The sequence below is a fragment of the Dendrobates tinctorius genome, unplaced genomic scaffold (assembly GCF_039654945.1).
Source record: "Dendrobates tinctorius isolate UK_male_01 unplaced genomic scaffold, ASM3965494v1 ptg000051l, whole genome shotgun sequence".
Classification (NCBI taxonomy): Eukaryota; Metazoa; Chordata; class Amphibia; order Anura; family Dendrobatidae; genus Dendrobates; species Dendrobates tinctorius.
The window spans coordinates 3912345-3927867 of NW_027361719.1; the positions used below are offsets into that span (position 1 = coordinate 3912345).

A 15523-nucleotide genomic window follows, 5' to 3' on the forward strand; every position below is an offset into this window, starting at 1 on the left:
AACAAATGGAGGTACCATAATTCAGGCCATTATTACTGTTCCCAGTATTAGTCGACCACTTCAAGAAGGAGATGTATAATAGTCACAAAGGAACCCATGAAAAAAGTAATTAAATTATTATCTTACATTAGCTAATAGTTAAGGTGTAAGTGCTGCAAAGCCGTAGTCGCAACCGAGCAGCTATCCTGCTGCACTCTGGCACTTTACAGACAAGGAGTGTCCCAGTCCCAGTGTGCTGTAGAGTGGAGGGTGAATCACACTCACTTCTTGGCCTCAGGCCTCCGCTGCCACCAGGACTCCTTTCTTAGAAGCCGTCGCATACAATGCATAGGACACCAGATTCTTTGCAACAGTCAAACTTTTACTAAACAGTCCAAGTTTATCAGGTGGGTACATGTGGGGTAGGGCACAGCAATTCAGACTTCATTCCTCCTTAGTAGAGCTCCTCTTCTGTTCTGCCACATGTTCATTCTGGACAAACCCCAAGCCTGCTGATTCCATCAGAGATTTGTTGTCCACTCTGGCAGTGCACCCGGGACCGGTCACCTGCCTCCCAAGAAACTCCATGACCAATGACCTCGTGATGTTGGAAGACCAGGCCCGCTCTGATGGTGAGGTCAGGCTTGTGCGGCAGATAGCTGTCGGGTGCCACTCCAGGGTGGTGTCTGGCTGTGGCTGCTGGTCCCACTCGGGGACAAGTCACTTTGACAGAAACTATAGACAAGCAGGCAGGTAGACCTGACAGGCACGGCTAAGACACTGGGCAAGCAGGCGTGGCTAGGAGACACAGGGCAGGCGGGCACGGCTTGGAGACACCGGACAGGCGGGCACGGCTTGGAGACATCGGACAGGCGGGCACAGCTTGGAGGCACAGGACAGGCGGGCACGGCTTGAGACACAGGACTGGCGTGGTATGAGAAGGGGCAGGTAGGGACCTGTTCACACAGCAGGTGTAGGCAGGAGGGAGTGGTGTATGTTGGAACAGGATTTGGACCTGTTCACACAGGAGGTGCAGGTATGGATATAGGCAGGAGTGTGGAGTAGGCGGAGCCGCAGGAGTGCGGAGTAGGCTGGGCGGCAAGAGAGCCGGGCAGGCAGAGCGGCAAGGGAGCTGGGCAGGCAGAGCGGCTAGGGAGCCGGGCAGGCAGAGCGGCTAGCGAACCGAGCAGGCAGAACTGCAAGGGTGCAGATGCACAGACAGAGCTGCAAGGGTGCAGTTGCACAGACAGAGCTGCAAGGGTGCAGATGCACAGACAGAGCTGCAAGGGTGCAGATGCACAGACAGAGCTGCAAGGGTGCAGATGCACAGACAGAGCTGCAAGGAAAGACACAGCAGGGAAGGAAGCCACGGACAAGGAGAAAGGGAGACTAAGGTAGGACAGAGTACAGACAAGGTACTGAAACCAAGACTCAAGGGCCAGGATATTCAGCCTCCTGGCAGGCAGACAAGGTACAAGGCAAGATGTATTCCTCCAGAGAAGGAGGAAATACAGAGGACAGGGCCTGGCTTTCTCAGCAGCAAGATACTAATGAGATTAGACATTGCACAGGCAATGTTTCAGTGGGTGTGGCGGAGCTAAATAGTCAAGGGCTCTAGGTGATTGGTCAGGGACAGATTAGACAGGTGCATCCTGACTGCATAAGAACCAGAGAGTTCTGGCGCCGCCCCCTATACACACATAGCCAGGAAACATACAGGAGAGCAGAGGTAAAGAGCACAGGACTGGCAACAGACAGAATTCACAGCATGACCCGGAGCAGTGAGTAAGTTGATGTGCGGGGGATGGGAGGCCATGCAGTGACGCCAGCAGGGTTGTTACACTACTGTTGCAGTCACCAAGGGGTTTCACAATGGAATCCTTCAAGAAGGCAGTTGTCGATCATTTGATGGCAACAGCACCCTCAGACACCACTGCTAGCAGAGATACCAGCTCTGTGCAACAGCATGCATTAATGGGGAGAGATACACCAAGCAGGTCCAAAAGAGGTGGTGGTAAAATGTCCACAAACTGGGCTATCTTCAATAAACCGGCTCATCACCAAGGACTAGCTGGAACAGTAGCAATGTCAAGGAGGGAGAAGTTGAACAAGATGGTCAACGACTATCTAAGTGACCATACCTGCGTCCTTCCTGACGCTTCTGTACCGTTTAATTACTGGGTATCCAAGCTGCATAGTTGGCCTGACCTCTCCTTCTATGCCTTGGAGGTGCTGGCCTGCCCTGCTGCTAGTGTGATGTCAGAGCGTGTTTTCAGTGCCGCTGTGGCAATCATCACAGATACACGCACACGGTTGACAACAGAGAATGCAGACAGGCTGACTGATAAAATTTAACAAGGACTGGATTTTGCAACAGTATTTAAGCTCTCCAGATGACAGTATCCCAACCTACAGTCACCCAACACGTTTTTTTTTTTTTAAATTGGTGATCACATCCATCCCTTCCCATACAAGCACCTTTTCTTCTTCTTACACGTTTTCAAAACCTGCTTCTGACACATGTACCTCATGGTCAATAAGCTAAAAACAATGTTACGTTAACAAATTTTTCCCATCGGAGGCACTTGTGATGAGTGAGACCCTTCTTTCTTCATCAACCATGGTATCATGCCCCTTGGGCTAATTTTTGTAGGCACTATGGCTATGCCTGGACACTGGGCACTGCCACCTCTATGCTAGTAGTCCTAGCTTTATCATAATTGTTTGGCCCTTCAGACCTGTCTTGCTTCCCTCATCAACTATGATACAGCACCTTGGGCTAACTTTTGGAGACACTAAGGCTATGCCTGGACACTGGGCACGGCCACCTCTATGCTAGCAGTCCTGGCTTTATCATAATTGTTTGGCCCTTCAGACCTGCCTTGCTTCCTTCATCAACTATGATACAGCCCCTTGGGCTAACTTTTGGAGACACTATGGCTATGCCTGGACACTGGGCACGGCCACCTCTATGCTAGTAGTTCTAGCTTCATCATAATTGTTTGGCCATTCAGACCTGTCTTCCTTCCTTCATCAACTATGATACAGCCCCTTGGGCTAATTTTTGGAGACATTATGGCTATGCCTGGACACTGGACACCTCTATGCTAGTAGTCCTGGCTTTATCATTGTTTGGCGCTTCAGACTTGCCTTGCTTCCTTCATCAACCATGATACAGCCTTAGGGCTAATTTTTGTAGACACTATTGCTATGCCTACACATTGGGCAGTGGCACAACAAGGACAGTAGTCCAAGCTTTATAATTGTGAATCCCAAGTTGTGATGATGATGATGGGTGGCTTCTTCCTGCATTAACCATAACATAGCCCCTAGGGCAGATTGCTCTCCTTACACCACTTACACACTTAGCTGTCAGAAGTTCGTCTCCATCATCAGTCGCTCTTACGGCACTTCTGATATATCACTGGCACTGTGTAAGTGGCGTACGAGTCCCGCTCTTCCGGCAAAAAAACCACAGGACTTCAAATAGTGTTTGTACATTCTAGTGAAGCAGTGGTGTAAAAACAATCGTGCAGCCCCTGCCCAGGTGCCCCCATGTTATATACATTTGTTTACAGCATACATTTTTTAACATTTACACATTTTTTAGCCTTTTCCTCAGCCCCCAGACCGCTTTGTAGGGTCCAGCAGACAATTACTCGCATTTTCCATTGACTTGCATTGGACTCGCTATTTGTACCGAATACCCGAGTATTAGGGTATACTCGGTACAAGTATAGCGAGTCTGAATACTTCAGTACTCGCTCATCCCTAATCTTTATGCCATAACCACTTTTGTATTTTGCATTATAAAATTACCTGCCATTCTCATATGTGCTTTTTTGTGATTTCCTGTGATGTTTTGTTGGAGAGGAGTTTCAAACTGGACATCACAGGAAGATAGCCATGCAGTCCCTTCCTCCAGCTTCTATCACCCCCCCTGAAACAGGACATCATCCAATGGCAGAACTGCGGTCAGTTACCACAACTTCTGGTACTACCGTCCTCTGATGAGGTTCTGTTTCAAGGGGGAGTGATGGATGAACAACCAATGACTTCTTCCCTGTCTGCATCTTCAGTGGCCACTGCTAGTCTTTGTTTCTATCAGAGATAGAAGTAGAGTGAACGACAGCAGCTCTGCACTATAGCTTCTATCATTGTCATTAAATTGTCATCAGTAGGCGGTTCTGATGTAATTCACCCTGCATCTATCACCACCCCAATGACTATTTGTTTGCAGGCAGTCACAAAAGCTGTGGGGCAGTGCTGGTTTCACTCACTCTGTTTCTATCACCTTTCCCTGATTAGGTCTCATTTCAGGGAAAGGGACGGCAGTGATAGGAGCAGGGACTGTGGCAACCATTGAGGAAGTGGGTGGAAGAGACAGAAATATGGGACTCACTGAACATGCGAGTGGCGGACACAGGTGAAGTGTGGCGGTGTCCATTGAAGATGCGGTCACTTCTCCATCTTCCTCCCCAAAATAGAACATCATCATGACACAGCTTTTGTAAGAGACTGCAGGAGCACCCTCTGATGACATCCTGTTTCATGGGAGGATGATTAAATCTGTAGAGGAGTAACTTCCCACAAACGAAATGTCATAGGCAGTAAAGAAAAGAAGCACATTAAAGAAATAGCTATATATGGGGAAAGGCATGGAATTTTATAATAAAGCTAATTACCAACGTGGTTAGGGCTTAAAGATAGATATTTATAAAGGGCATTATAGGGATCCGACCATCTTTATAATGCTCATGAGTCTGCAATCAGGAGGATACACTGCTCTACAAAAAGACCATTGCAGCCTAGTTGAAATTTTGTGCGCCTATCCACACTGTGAGCTCATACTGGAAGTCTGCTAGTTGTGTGTCATTAACTAAGCACACATTAGGACAGCTCGTTACCTTCAGGTGGTCTTTCTCCAAATATGCCAATTGTTCTTCTCCACCTACCTTCATTTGAATTACATTACCTACATTTATTTCCTATGATATCATTGGGTATGAAACAATATAAAGAGGTACCTCTGCAGATGTGATGCCACCCCAGAAGAAGGCTACTCGCCATAATTTTAAGGTAATTTTGGCATTGTCCATAGAAAATTAGCTAATGAGCATATATGCACATGCGCTTTATTAATCTTCTAGGATAATCATAATACAATTCCACATGTATCACGCTTTATACCTGTCAGCGTCATACACCACTGATACACAATTCTTGGCAATTTTTATTTAGTGATCTAGGCATCATGCATGGTCTTTCAAATTACTTTCATGCACATATACACTTTATTAATTTTCTAATATCTCTGTGGTTAATTTCCATATTACATAATGTTATCTACCTGTCACTAGACTTTATAATCATATTTTGAATACCTTTGGTGTCCTGTAATTTAAATGGTATATTATTTTTTAGCATTATTGCTTACATACTTTTTAGCATTTGTGATTGTCTCTTGGGTCTGCATTCGCTGTTTCACTTAGTTATTTTTCCCACTTTTACGAAACTTTATCTTTTTTGTGATCAATAAAGTTATATTGTTTATTCATTATGGACTCCTATTCTTGTTTTTTTTCCTTTTTTGAATATTGATATGTTCACCGATGAACCTCTGCTCATTGTCCTATGTACACATGTGGTGGTGATCACAAAATTTCTTGCGCCCATAATCACCACCACAAGTGTACATAATCACCTCTTTTTTGGTTGTTACTTATTTTCTGCATGTGTTTTTTTTTTTACTTTTGAGGCTCTCTATTATTCATTTTTGTGTAAAGATCCTGGTATAAGTATCTTCGACCAACTGTGCTGCCTTATTTATTTAGAGATCATGTAATCACCACCATACTTGCCTCCTACGATCTTAAATAAAAAGAGTTACCTTTTTATCATGGTTCGTTCAGTACATAATTTTTTCTAGGATTTTATAAGCCCTATGCCAGGTCCTTCCTAACTTCACCCAATTTGTCAAAATATTCTATAAGTTCTGCAGTTAAAGCTTTAATGAATCACCTCCAAAATGTATTACTTGTAAGAAAAACCTTAACCTGCTTTATTTAAATGTATTTTTAATAATAAATTTGCACCCTATCTATAATACTTAGGCTTTACTACATCAGGATACAAAATGTTATTAAAATTCAATAAGTGCCAAAGATTACAACAGAAGCGAAAAGGTAGAAAATAAAACATTCCCCCTCCCAAAAATATCCAACTTTACTAATCAATATAGCAATCATATGGGTTAAAATAATCAGTAGAACAATACTATAATGTTCAGAATACAATAAAATATGTCAAACTTCTAAAGAAGCACAAGACAGGCAATGAATTACACTAATTTATTTGTAACAACGTTGAAAATGGAAAAATTGCGTAAAATCAATAAAAGCTTATCCAGCGTAATCTTATTTATGTATTTATTTCACAGCATATCCGATAATATGAGGCTTAACGAGAGTCAGAGATACAGGGGCAGTTATGTGACGCAGGTTCAACTCTGAGAATTTAGCATTCTCCAGGTCTTTCCATGTGGTCTTTCTTACGCTGCATCCATCAAAAATCAACTTCCAGGATGGGTTCAACACTTTCTGGAAAAAACTAATCCAGGTGGATTCATCTATGTCAGCCACGTGTTCGATGAAGTAGAAAATTCCACCCTACAATGCAAGAAAAAAAAAAATGTAAGATTTTTTTATAGGAGTTTATAGGACATTAAATCAAAAACCCAACATAGTTGTATAGACGTATCATGATATAATTTGTGGGGTAACAGGACTGAACTCCTTTTAAAACCATCATAGACTGTAGTTTCATCGGACACCAACTGGCTATGATAACCAGTTCAGTGTTCTTTTTCTATTTCAGGCTATCATATAAAAAAGAGGCCTAAGATAATATGGAACCTAGGCTTGAAAATATTGAAAAAACAAAGGAATTGATTTTTTTTTTACCATCTATGGATATAATTATCTCCACCAATTGTTACAACCTATTAAGATGAGTCAAAATAATCTAAGACCGAGTATTGATAGGATGTCTATCTAAACAGGCTGGAAATCACCAGATGAACAAGTTAAACACCAGGTGGATGACAAAAATTGCCTGATATGTGGTCTCCAACAAGTGGTGGACACCACTTTAGACCACATATCAGGCTTCACGTCATCTAATCGGACATTACCAATCACAGGAAGTACGACGGTTATATAGTGCCACTTTGTGACTTCCTTTTTCATTAAGAAATTACTGGATATAGGCATCATAACGGATAACATACCATTTACAATACCGCCTTGATTTAAAGAAACCAATACAGGATACGACGAGACACGGTGTCTCATTCTTTCTTAATATTACTCCTCACCAGAATAGCAGTCGGTACACTGATGAAGGTCATTGTTAGACAAATGTCAGGACTTTGCACTACAGTTCTGACTGCATTAAATGGTCTTCATATCTTCAAAAGTTGAGTGAAAAGTTTCTTTATCATAGAATTCTTGGCGAGTCTCCTTTAACACCAGCCAAAATCGTTGCATACAACTCACCTTTAAAACATCAAATATGTGATTGACATAACAAACTTACAGGTGTCATTTTGTACCGTATTTCACAATTGTATACATTGTAAAAAGACAATGCGACTAATTTTTTTAAATTTGCAATTTTATTGTTTTTTTTTACAGCAAAAAATAAAAGAATATAATAAAATGTGGAAATTATGCACAAGGACAATCAGGCCAAAACATAGACCTAATAAACTGCTTAAACAGTGCAAAGGGATTACGTGGTGAGCCGCAAAGTAGTAGCTGAAGCAATTTATTAGTACAGATTTACTTCCAAGGTGACTTACAATTTAGTAATGCTAAGCTTACCTAGCCATCACTCAATAAAAGGAAATCAATGGGGGAAAGAAAGCCAAGTAGTATGAAGACAACTTACAAGATCAGGCAACAACAGCTCAAAGCTGAGGCATAAGAAGAGAATTTTCTTGTTTGACTTTCTGTCTGTCTAAGGCTGGTTTCACATTAGCGCATTTTCAGCGCGCGCACGGCCGGGGGTAGCTCCGCCCCCGAGCCAGCTCTCTGCCCGGCGTGCCCGCCCCTTGCTTGTAGCGCCGCCTACTAGCGGACAGCGGCGCCTGCGATCGGCGCACCCTATCTTTAGCATAGGGTGCGCAGATCGTGCGCAGGCCGTGCGCTAGTTGCGCTTTGACCTGCGCTGCGCACTTTTGACGGTGCGCCGTGCGCGCCAAAATCCGAAAAGTTTGATTTTGGCGCGCACGGCGCACCGTCAAAAGTGCGCAGCACAGGTCAAAGCGCAACTAGCGCACGGCCTGCGCACGATCTGCGCACCCTATGCTAAAGATAGGGTGCGCCGATCGCAGGCGCCGCTGTCCGCTAGTAGGCGGCGCTACAAGCAAGGGGCGGGCACGCCGGGCAGAGAGCCGGCTCGGGGGCGGAGCTACCCCCGGCCGTGCGCGCGCTGAAAATGCGCTAATGTGAAACCAGCCTAATAAAGGACTTCATAGGACAAAGGAACGAAAAAGGAAATGAAAGAAAGTGAAGAGGATACGAGAGAAAGGAGAGACAGGGAGACCATCAGCTCTAAACCTGAATAGTCAACCTATCAAAGTAACAACTGTACTCAGAATGAAGAGAGAAAGTATGCCAGGCTAAAGAAGTATTTCTACCATGGTTGGCCAAGGGGACCAAACTGACTGTGACCCATCCAACGTATCAAAATATAGCAGTCAATTAATTGATCATAAAGAAAGACATCATTTTGGAGACATTAAGAGACATTTTGTTTTTCCACGATGCTGCAACGATCTGATTCGTGAATAGGAAGACAAAGGAAATGAGTTCAGGGGAATAGTTGTAAATGTTTGTAATTTTCTTGTTAATGTGACTCCTTCAAGGGTTTTTTTATTAGATTGTGACCAGTAGGGGGTTATGATAATGAAGCATGCACACAACCACCGGGTTCATGGTCATGTACCTGGCACACTCAATAGAGAGTAGAGTATCCCAGCAATTTGTATCCTAGTACCTCTTTGGCCTTCTGAGCAGTGTCCTAATTCAATATCATGAGGACCTTAACCTTGATTGCAAGCTTAGCAGCCCTCCAATACTGGTAGACCATTTTTGTACCGCTCAGCTTCTGATAATTCCCAGCTTCCCATTCATTGACATATGCAGCTCACTGCTGGACTAGACTTTGGGAAAAACAGGCATGCCTGAGGGTGATGGTGCCTGAACAGTGACAGGACTGATGGCAAAGCTATTAAAATGGCGATGAGTGTTCTTGAATAGCAAATAGATAAAAGATTTATTCTGAAATTATTGAAATAGTTCACACAGCTGAGAATACTTGAGTTGTAATGTAAGAAAAGCTTTGATACTTAAGGTGGTTGGGAAATTATCATAAGAGTATTCCCATAAGGCCAGGATCAGACAGCCGTTTAGGAAAGCGGACAGTCACATCCACAAATTGCAGGCTTCACTGCCTCCATGTGCTAGTCTGCACTGACGAAGACTGCTGGTGCTGCCTACACATTGATCTGATTTATGGACCAGAATAATGTAAGCTAAGTAGGATGCTGCGATTTGCACTGACACACTGGCTATAATGGATCCATGTGTGCTCCGTGCGCCATCCGTGTGTATAATATGTTCTTCTGAACTGTGGTCCAGTCCTATCATAGTTAGAGCGGATTCTAATCCTAGGTAGAAAAAATATATTGCTGTAGATTTGAATGAGTCAATGGCAATAATGATGAGGGGTAGTGTGTCTAAATAGGAGTGTCTCACATCCATTGCTGACTGGTTTTGTTTATCAGTTAAAGAACCATGAGCATGCAGATCTAAAGTATTTTATTTTAGTTTCATTAGTTAGATGGAAGTCAATAGAAGATCAAAATCCCTTTTTTTTTCTCTTTACATTGCAGCCAATAATGTTTAGATGTTTATGTTTTCTGGATACTTAGACCATTATTTCCTCAAGCAGAATGCTGGTGACACCCTCCAGGAGTCATGCGCTACTCTGATTAAAAATGGCAGCTGGGTCGCAGGACACTAGGCAGGAAGCAGTTGTTTGGTTCCTCACGTTACCACAGATACCTTCAATTGCTTCTGCATTAATAAAACACCAATTCAATTGAACAAAGGAGTGCCACAGAAAAAAGCCAAAGAAGCCACTGTCTCTTTTTTAAAAGATATATATAAGGGAATCAGTTCTCTTTAGTAGTGACTATCATATCTAAAGGGGTGGCGGAGAACCTCATTGCTTCCCCTCTCTCCCATGTGATGGTCCCGTGCACTTTATGTGGTACCCGAATGGTGTATCTGTATGTTAACCTATTATTGTTTTGCTGTTGTTCAGTAATGTTTAATGCTATGTACCACTTATGCAGTGGCATAGCAACTGTTTGTGGCGCCCGGGGCGGTTGAAAAATTTGCCGCCCCTTTAGTCGTTGATAATCCGGAAACATCTGAAGAGCCCACACTACACTCAAAGATCTAATTTTTAGTCTGCTACTAACTCTGCTGTTATTATTTCTAAATTTCTAGAAATCTAGGTCCTTGTGCATGACTTGATCTCGTGGCCCTATTTACATACATAAATATAATCACAATACACCGGCACTCCCAGCAGTACCCACTAAAGCTGCAGGTGCTCAAGCCGTTACTGTGCAAATAACTGGCAATGAGAATAGTTGCAAAATATATAACAAATAGCGCACCGCGCTGAAGTTGCTGCTGTACAGGTAAAGATTATCTGTTATCAGTGATTGATAACTGAAAAGGATGTAAAAAGTGCAGCATATAAATAAAATCCATTCCTGCCTACCTTAGGATAAAACGGACGGTGCTTAGGTAACAGAAGGTCCTCCTGGGCACTGGAACAGGAAGACGTAATCTGAGCCATACACCGGTGATCGCACAGGATCGTACTCATACCGATGACACGTAAGATGGAATGAGTGCACCAGACGGAGGGAGGCTGGGGACCGGAGAGCGTCCTCCCGAATCACCAGCAGAATAGTGAGTGCAGCTCTGGAATATAATACAGGAGGTAACTGTAGACTGAGACCTCGCGGGCAGGGTCCCCTCTCCTTATGTGCTTGACCTTGTGCATCCCTTGTCTTACACTTGTTTATTATTCTTGTATATATTACACTTGTCTATAATTCCCCATTTGACATGTAAAGTGCCATGGAATAAATGGCGCTATATAAATGCATAATAATAACTCAGGATCAGTAATGTAATGTATGTACACAGTGACTGCACCAGCAGAATAATGAGTGCAGCTCTGGAGTATAATACAGGAGGTAACTCAGGATCAGTAATGTATGTACACAGTGACTGCACCAGCAGAATAGTGAGTGCAGCTCTGGGGTATAATACAAGATGTAACTCCGGAGCAGTAATGTATGTACACAGTGACTGCACCAGCATAATAGTGAGTGCAGCTCTGGTGTATAATACAGGAGGTAACTCAGGATCAGTAATGTAATGTATGTACACAGTGACTGCACCAGCAGCATACTGAGTGCAGCCCTGTACACGCCCAGGAAGAGGAGGAGCGTCGCAGCTGAGCGTCTGCAGGCTGGGATTTTGCTAAGCTCCTGGGAAGGGAGGTTTTTTTTTCCTGCAAGGACTTTCCATCTGCCCCCTTCCCAGGAAAGAGGACTCTCCCTGGGACTGAGCGCCGGGGCTGTGCCCCTGCCTCCCACCCCCCGGCAAGCCAGCTGGGGGTGGGGGGCCTCATCCACCACCAGGAGGCCCAAGGCACAGCCAGCCTGTCCCAGGGATGGGGAAAAAGTGGACACCAGGGGGCCGCAAGGCTCCAGGGTCCGGGACCCCTGAAGTGAAGGCTGTGGCGGGCCCTTCCCCCGGAGGTGCAGCAGCCGGCAGAGGTGAGGCGGGGCCCCCCCTTAACATCTGGGGCTCCAAGGCTGCGGGAGAGCCGGCTACCACCTACGCCTCTCGCATCCATGCCCACCTCTCCGAATATGAGGAAGCCGGGAAGCAGCTGAGGAGACTTCGGGGGGAGTTGGAGGGAGCCAGGATAATATCTAAAAACAGGCTCCGAACCTCAAAGAAAGCGGAGGTCGCCGCCACAGTCCAGCGGCTGGAAGAGGAGATTCGGGCCCTGGAGGGCCAACGAAGTGTCATCATGGCTGACAGCGGCCCCTTCCAGGAGAAGCTGCGGAACGAGGACCGGTTCAGGGCCATGGCCGGTGGGATTCCTGGGGGGTCAGGAGACCCACCCAGGTGGAGGAAAGTGAGGAGAAGGAAGAGCAAGATGGCGCCCACGCTATACCCGGGCCGCCTCCACCTGAAGACCTGATGGACACCAGCAGGAGTCAGGTAACATGCAGCGGGATAGCCCCTGAGCAATTGGCCCTCCCGCTGGACTCCAGTAACGCGGAGGAAAGCAGGAGCGAGGGGGAGGATGGAGGGAGTGGGAGTAATACCGAGGGGGGCTGCCTCATCCTCAGGCAAGTGCGGCAGATGGAATCCCCAGCACGGTTTGGCACGCTGTTGTTTGGGGATGAAGTCTGCCCGGAGGATGAGGAGGCGCAGGCGTAAGGCCTCTGAAGGCATGGAGGAACAACTGGTTTTTGCTCCTCTTCCCGGGGCCCCTCTGTCCCGCTGTGTGGAACCCGCTACCCACCCCGGCTCGGGCCCTGTGGTGGGTCCGCAGCGAGGGAGCGGGGAGAGAGATGACTGTTGTGACCTGACTGTCGCATCTGGTGACAGTTCAGACCAGGGCAGCAACATGGAGGTCGGTGCTGGTTGTGGTGTTGGTGGTGGTGTCCAGGCTCAGCCCTCGGTGGCAGGGGGGGCTGGCCTGGCACCAGGTAAAGTTGGTACAGCCAGGGCCGCACCTCTGGCGGCGAGTGCTGGGGCTTCTGGACCCCCCCCCCCATGTACGGATCCGCTAAGTCTGGATCGCTAGTGGGGGTCCAGAAGTCTAGGAAGGGCGAACAAAAAAATCAAACGACAACTGAATCGGTGCAGGGAGCTGGTCGCTCCCATGGCGGCGCCCGTGGTAAGAGCGGGGTCTCCGGCACGTCGACCCAAAAGGGGGTCCGTGCGGGGGGCTCCGCCGCCACTGGGCGACGAGGGGGAGTGGCCGGCCCTGCCCGTGGCAAGTGGTGGGAACAGAGTGGCGGCGGTGGTCTGCGAGGGGGGCGGGGCCTCCCTGAGTGTTGCCCGGCCTGCAAAGGCTGTGGCATGTGGGGGGTGCATGTCCTCCCCGGCCGCTGTCCCGCTCGCTACATCTGCGTCACCTGGGGGGGCGTGGCCTCGCAAGGGGTCACTGCTCTGCCCGTGGTGGCCGTGACTGGCGGGGGGGCGTGGCCACGGCAGGCCTGCTGCACTCTGTCCCACCCACCCTCCCAAGCAGTGCAAGCAAGCTGCCCCCAAAAGCTGGCGGGGGGTTGTCGCGGTCCCCAGCCCACCTACCTTCATCTGAGGGTGCGGGGACTCTGGCGCCCCCTGGCAAGCCGGCGGAGGGGGGTGATGAAGGTTGCAGGGCAGGGAGCGGTGCCAGAGGCCGTCCCTGCCCAGAGCAAGGAAAACAAAAGAAACTCTGAAAAAGAAAAAAAAAAAAAAATGGTGCTGGAGAAACCAGGAGCTGCTGCTACTCCCAGGCACAGCCAGGGAAATGTGCAGTATGTCATCAGCGCTGAGGCACTTAAAGGGGCAGCAGCACTCTTGGCCAGTAAGGGCAATCATGGAGCACCTGGCCAGCTAGGGCCCCCAGCAGGTGGGAGGGAAAATTGCGGCAAAGGAACTGCTAATGCTGATGTAAATAAAAATGTAAATATAAATAAAATTGGTGCTGAGGAGTATGAGGAGTGCGTGAGTGAATGTGAGAGCGGGGTGACTGATATTTTTGAGGAGTTGTTTGCGGACGTGAATGGGGATGTGAGTGACATGGATGAGGGAGTGAATGTGGCTGAAAGTGCTGGAGTGAATGCTGGGAATAATAGAGTGAATGGGAGAGTGAGTGGGAGGACGAATGAGGGTGCAGGCACAAGTGGTGGTGGGAGGGCTGGCCCATCTGCCCCCCCGGCCGCGAGACCCCAACGTAACTATGCGGGGACCGCGACTGGGGGTCAGGGAGGTCCTGGGGGGGTCTCCTCGCCTCCGGGCTCCAGGGACGGCGCTTTGCACCACCGTTTCCTGGAGGCCCTTAAAAGGGGAGAAAGGTCGGTAACAGTAGAGGGGAGGACAGTGGACCTGTCTTTCTGGATAGAGAGACACGGCCTTGCTGCCTTCCAAAATCAAAGGGAGGGAGGGACTGTTTGGTCTCTCCCCACAGCCGGGCAGGGGCCGCCAAGAAGGAATGTGGTCCGTCTTAGGTGGGGGGGCAATGAAGCATCTCCACCCAGGAGCAAGGTGGCTTAGCTCCTCCTAAAGATGGGCTTCGGGGCGAATGACATCTTTGCCCTGATACATCCTTCGGCGTCCCGCTTCTTTGATGTCAGTTTCGTGCGGTCAGAGGGGCTTGAGCTCTTCTGGTCGAACTACGAGCTGGTGCGAGAAGAGCCCGGATGGCGAGACTTCGTTGTGCAAGCGGTATCTCGCCAAAATTCCGTCAAGCGAGTGACCGTGGTCACTTGTAACGAGTCACTTGCCGGCATGGACATTATGACGTGGCTTTCTCGTTACGGGGAAGTCACCGAGGTCCCAAAAAAGAACAGGGACGAATTTGGCATCTGGTCGGGGGGCTGGACCTTCATGGTAAAGCTGAAGGTTTCCGGCGGCACGGTCACCCACATCCCTTCCTCAGCGTTCTTGGGGAGGGACAGGATCCTGGTCTTCTACCAGGGGCAACCAAAGGTATGCCACAAGTGCGGCAACCCAACCCACTTCAGCGCCAGCTGCAAGGTGCAGAAGTGTGCGTTGTGTGGTGGGGTAGGCCACCTGGCCGCCTTGTGCAAAGACATTCGGTGCCACCTGTGTGGTGACCTAGGTCACCCGCTCAGCCGCTGCCCTCGCTCTTTCTCCAATACCGCTGCAGGCCCGGTGGGGGAGACCGTGGGGGGGGCAACCTCTGGCGGCGCTTCTGCCGTGGCAGGTGGTGGCGGAGGGGGAAGGGCTGAGGGGCCGGTGAGGAAGGGCAATGCTAAGGAAAGGGGCCCCGCGTATGAGCGGAGGCAAGAAAAACGCCATGGAGGCAAGGGGTAGGTGGAGCCTCGGGAAACCGGGGTGATGCCTGCCCCTCCCTCTAGGCCCGTGGCAAAAGCCTCTGAGGCCCTGTGGGAGAGTGCGGTGAGTGAGGAGATCAGGAGGATGGAGAGAGAGGAGAAAGCGGCTGACTCAGACGACTCCTCTCGTTTATGAAAGTGTCGACGAGGATGTCAGGGGGCAGCCTACAGCATCAGGTGGCAAAAACAAGCGTGCCAACTGTAAATCAGGAGGGAAGAGGGCTGACAAGTCTTCAAAGTCCCCCCGCCCCCGACCACAAGAGTGCATACGGAAGGGCCCGCTGACCCCCCTCTGATCAGACTCTC

The 15523-nt window shown here is 48.1% G+C and overlaps 1 protein-coding gene across 1 annotated transcript in view; it reads right to left on the reverse strand.

The window, feature by feature from the left end:
• Positions 1–6039: 6039 nt before the first annotated feature.
• The window catches only part of LOC141091261 (thiol S-methyltransferase TMT1A-like), a 39234-nt gene continuing 29750 nt past the window's right edge, over positions 6040–15523 (reverse strand). Inside the window, exon 2 of the mRNA XM_073576715.1 lies at positions 6040–6647. Within this exon, the coding sequence (XP_073432816.1) occupies positions 6408–6647 (240 nt within the window). The 3' untranslated portion in view covers positions 6040–6407. The remainder of the gene's footprint in view (positions 6648–15523) is intronic.